The 4,867-nt window shown below is 41.3% G+C and overlaps 1 protein-coding gene across 2 annotated transcripts in view; it reads left to right on the top strand.

The window, feature by feature from the left end:
* Positions 1-4,867, top strand: part of arnt2 (aryl-hydrocarbon receptor nuclear translocator 2) — a 150,489-nt gene that overhangs the window by 20,739 nt on the left and 124,883 nt on the right. For both annotated transcript variants that reach the window (XM_050041162.1, XM_050041172.1), the window contains exon 2: positions 304-415. In XM_050041162.1, the coding sequence (XP_049897119.1) occupies positions 304-415 (112 nt within the window). The remainder of the gene's footprint in view (positions 1-303; positions 416-4,867) is intronic.

Genomic DNA, 4,867 nt, shown 5'->3' with positions numbered 1-4,867 from the left:
AATCGTTAAGGGCATCTGTCAGTTAAATTATTTTTGGAAATACCTAATTTTCTATTTTAGAAAACAGTATTTTAGAACAGTGGTAATAGTCTGGAAACATAAATATTTTTCCATACTTTATTTTTCATTTTCCATACTTTTTAATACCTGGAAATTGATCAAATTTATTTCCATACTTTTCCATACTTGCGTAGGAACCCTGAATAACTGCAAAAGTGGGAAATAATAATATAATTGTAGTCCTATGTGATGGATGGGACTTGCACTAAGCCTGTAATGTTTTGCTGTTGTTGTATCTTCCAGAGATGGGCAGTGAGTTACCGGGGACAGTAGCTATGCCAGGGGCAGTGGGAGCTGGTCAGGTGAGGATGGGAGGAGCTGTACCAGGCCGTGGGGGCAAGAGGAGATCAGGAGGGTGAGTATCTTCACTGCTAACCTGCTGTGGAGCTTAACCACTTCAAAATAGTAGTGGTTACTGAAAACTGTCTGCACTAACTGGGTAACATGAATCCCACTCACTGGCTTCACTTTTATACAAACACAGGTAGAGTCCAGATTTTACAGTTTAGAATTTGTATTGAAAATGAATGTAGGCAGGGGGTTACAACACAGGCAAATGAATGATGTCATTGTCCACAGGTAACAGGTGTAACAGGTAATGATGATTGAGGATTGACTGACAAATGGTTTCTGGAAAACAATAGAAAAAAGAGGATGAAAGCAAAAGGCGTTCACCATAAATGTAGCCTTAATAGCACAGATGAATGAGATTCACATTAAACAATGGTCTCAATACAGTATTGAAAGGCTGGAAACAAGATGCTAAAATGCATTAAGAGGCGACAATTGCCATGTGTAACAGTCTTTGATATTAATTCATTGAACAAAGAACAAATGAGATCAATTTCTAATGACTGCTAATGTTTTCTACACTTAGCAACATGAATAGTAACAATAACACAAAGCGAGTGTCCTACGTCACAAACGAATGAAATGAAGAAATGATGACGTGGCACACAAACCTGGCAGCGTGCCAGTGTGACACATAATAGACAAACTAGATTCAAAGAAAATAATCAGCCTCCTTGTTTCCAGGGGCAAACAAGACAATAAAAGTGGACTCACATGGGCAATCACTCATCAGGTCAGTCAATATTAGAGCTGGGTTGAAAAAATCGATTTAATCGATTTTAATCGATTTTCCTTTAAATGGCACAAAATCGATTCATTAATTAAAAAATCGATCTTTTACTATAACTATTTTCCTCCGTGGACGTGTCGTACAGCCGATAGCAGACTGCAGCAGTCTGCAGTACTATCAACCCAGGTAGTCTCGCGAGATCAGCATTTAGCACCTGAGGTCATGGCGAGAGTCTACGGTGCGAGTATTTTCACTCGCATTTTCCCCTAAAAATATAACGCTAATAATGTACGCATGTTTTTTAAATGCACATTAGTTTCACAGAAAAGATTAGGAAATTCCACTAAGCATCAGCACACTGCTAACTGTAGCCTCAGTTTGTGACTCATACAGATCTGCTGGTAAAGTTAACTTAGCGTTAGCAAGCGTGATAAAAGACGGCAGAGAGGCGACGTTGTGCAAATAAACCAAAGATTTATTATTTTTCTGTAGCAGTAAACACATTGGCCGATAACAAATGTGTTAACTAACTATGCTAAAGCTTTACAAGCTATTCCGGGCTGCCGACGATAACGTTAACATGACAAACAGCAAGGCTAACGTCACGGCTAACAAGCTAACGTACTGACGCTCCTCATGACACTCAGACACACACACACATACCGGACAGCCTCTCAGTCCTTCCTTAGCCGCTCATGTACAACACAGTTACCACACAGAAACTTTTACAAAGGGTCATAATGTGCTTCTAGTGACTGTCAAATCGCCAACGAAACTTGTTTACACAGACACGGAGAGCAGGGTGCCTGCTCTCATGGGACAAAGATCCTCTGAGAAGAAAGACGGTTCACTCTGCTCTACCGCCAGGAACAAACTGGGAGGCAAAGATCCTCTCTCTGAGGAAGAGGGCTCACTTTGCTGTGGGGTTCACCTACGTATATTGTTTCATTTCTGATACAGTCAATGTGTGCATCACAACCACTGTAGTGTATTGCACAAAAGCTTTATAAGACGGTTACAGGCAGCAAACTTGTGTCCTTTGTTTACATTTTTTGTAGCCACTTCATTTAAATTGTCTGCCTTGTGATTAGATTTAATTTAAAATATTTATTTTGTATGTGTTGGTCAGGTAATGTTAAATAAAAGTACATGATGACTAATGTACTGCTTTGGGGTCAATTCTTAATGTAAACAGTATTTTTAATAGTAATGCACCAGGTCAGAGGGTTCCTTGTTAAATATACTTTGTTAGTTCTCAGAAAATATCTTAATATCCCAGCAAATTTTGTATCATAATTGAAATATACTTGACTGAATCGATTTTGGGGCGGCACGGTGGTGTGGTGGTTAGCACTGTCGCCTCACAGCAAGAGGGTTGCCCGTTCGATCCCGGGTGCGGGAGCCCTTCTGTGCGGAGTTTGCATGTTCTCCCCGTGTCAGCGTGGGTTCTCTCCGGGCACTCCGGCTTCCTCCCACTGTCCAAAGACATGCAGGTTGGGGACTAGGTTAATTGATAACTCTAAATTGTCCGTAGGTGTGAATGTGAGCGTGAGTGGTTGTCTGTCTCTATGTGTCAGCCGTGCGATAGTCTGGCGACCTGTCCAGGGTGTACCCTGCCTCTCGCCCGATGTCAGCTGGGATAGGCTCCAGCCCCCCCGCAACCCTCAAGAGGATGAAGCGGTTAGAAGATGAATGAATGAATGAATGAATCGATTTTGAACTGAATTGAATTGAATCGAATCGAATCGTGAATCGGATCGAACGGAGTCCTTGAAAATCGAATCGAATCGATCTGGAAAATCTGAATCGATACCCAGCCCTAGTCAATATGTTTGGAGGTTTGGATGAGATGAGTTGCTTCATTTTGTTGAACTTCTTAATGAACTTGTTGATCTGGCGCAGTTAAAGTTGTGTCTAAAGGTGTCCCACAGGCACCTGGGGCAACATGATGTGGCAGTTGTTTGGTTTTGTGTAAAAATGCAAAGGAGGCATATAGAAAGAACTTTGTAGCAGCCCAATAGGGCCATCTCTGTGTAAAGTGAGCTATTGAGAGCACTGGGACCGAGTAGTATTTAAGGTGGGGTAAAGTGTCACAGAAGCTGTGTTTGTTGTCTTCCACCATGGCACAATACTGCGAGAACAATAGCCAGGTCTCAGTTTAATTTTCTGATCAGGGAATTGTTGAGTTCTGAAAAACCATATACTCTGGAAAGGCCACGCCACATATTGCATATTGTTTACTTGCTCCATTCTGTTGTGACTTAAACATTTGGCAACAAAAATATCCCTTCGCTATGCTTGATGTAACAGCTAACCTTCGCTTTCAGAATGTTCCAAAATCCTCAGGCTCCAAATTGTAGTTTGTGCAAATGAGCTAGGAGCAGCTTTGTAGACACTAATGCTAGAAAACAAGCATCCTGGTGTAGGTTATTTATTAACAGCCACTAGTGTTCTTTTGTTCAGTAACCACTGACTGTTTAATGGGCTAACAGTGTTTCTGTTAGATTTGTTTCTCACTATGAGACATAAACAGCTCCTTAGATATAAAATGAAAGAAATATTAAAACAATATTAAGAAAATAGCACGTCTCATGTCTTATATACCATGTCACTGAAGTGTGTGTGGTTTAAATCTGAGTGCTGATGTTTTCATCACATGCTCCTCTTTCTCTCTTTTGCTGTCTTGCATATATATATACTATCCAGTACAGGTAACATTCTGTTCAAGAGTATTAAAAAGGTTAAATATTCAGCAGTATTAAAACTTTGAGGTGACATGAGCAGCATGGTAGCAAACAAGCAGGTCCTGTCTCCCACTAGCTCTCTGCCCTTCCAGATTTCAGTCCTTATGGTGGCCAACAGTGGCCACTCCTTGCATTGCTGCTGCACGATGCCTGTGATTGTTGTTGGATTCCTGTTGTTTCTTTTCCTGAGTCATCTAAATTCTCAGGGTGTAATGGTACACAGGAGTCTATGAGTTCGGTAAAGGTGAAAAATAAAACCAAATGCATAAGGATTTGTTTCTTTTCATTTATTGTGAACAGACAGTGGTGCAAGTGTCAAAGCCAGTCAGAATCCTGCTGCTGGGGGCTAAGGTAGCACTTTGCCCCTTGGCAACACTGGTTTACATTCACATACCCTAAAACAGTGTAGTAGCACCAACACACCATCCTCGTCCTCATCCTCTCTCTCTGTTGCTGTTGTAGCTGACACCAATGAGCTCCAATGTTTCGATTAAGGATGCAAGATTATATTGGCACATCGGTATCAGCTGATATCAGCTTTAAAATGAACTATCAGAATCGGCCCAACCAGCTAACAGTTTCTGGGCGGAGCACACTCTCGTGAACTTTGATTTAGCAGTGGTGTGTGCACTGGGATGTGAGGGTTCGGCACAAATACTCAAAGCGTTACAGCCCTACTACATTCAGATACAGCAGAAAATACATTTTTTTCTTATAGTGTCATACATCTTGTACTATCTCTTGTGTCCTTGTACTATGGTCTTATCAATCAATCAATCAATCAATTTTATTTATAAAGCCCAATATCACAAATCACAATTTGCCTCACAGGGCTTTACAGCATACGACATCCCTCTGTCCTTATGACCCTCGCAGCGGATAAGGAAAAACTCCCCAAAAAAACCCCTTTAATGGGGAAAAAAAACGGTAGAAACCTCAGGAAGAGCAACTGAGGAGGGATCCCTCTTCCAGGACGGACAGA

Source organism: Epinephelus moara, chromosome 1 (genome assembly GCF_006386435.1).
Source record: "Epinephelus moara isolate mb chromosome 1, YSFRI_EMoa_1.0, whole genome shotgun sequence".
In the NCBI taxonomy this organism is placed as follows: domain Eukaryota; kingdom Metazoa; phylum Chordata; class Actinopteri; order Perciformes; family Serranidae; genus Epinephelus; species Epinephelus moara.
Note: the sequence above shows the minus strand (reverse complement) of the source record. Positions and strands in the feature narration are given on the sequence as shown.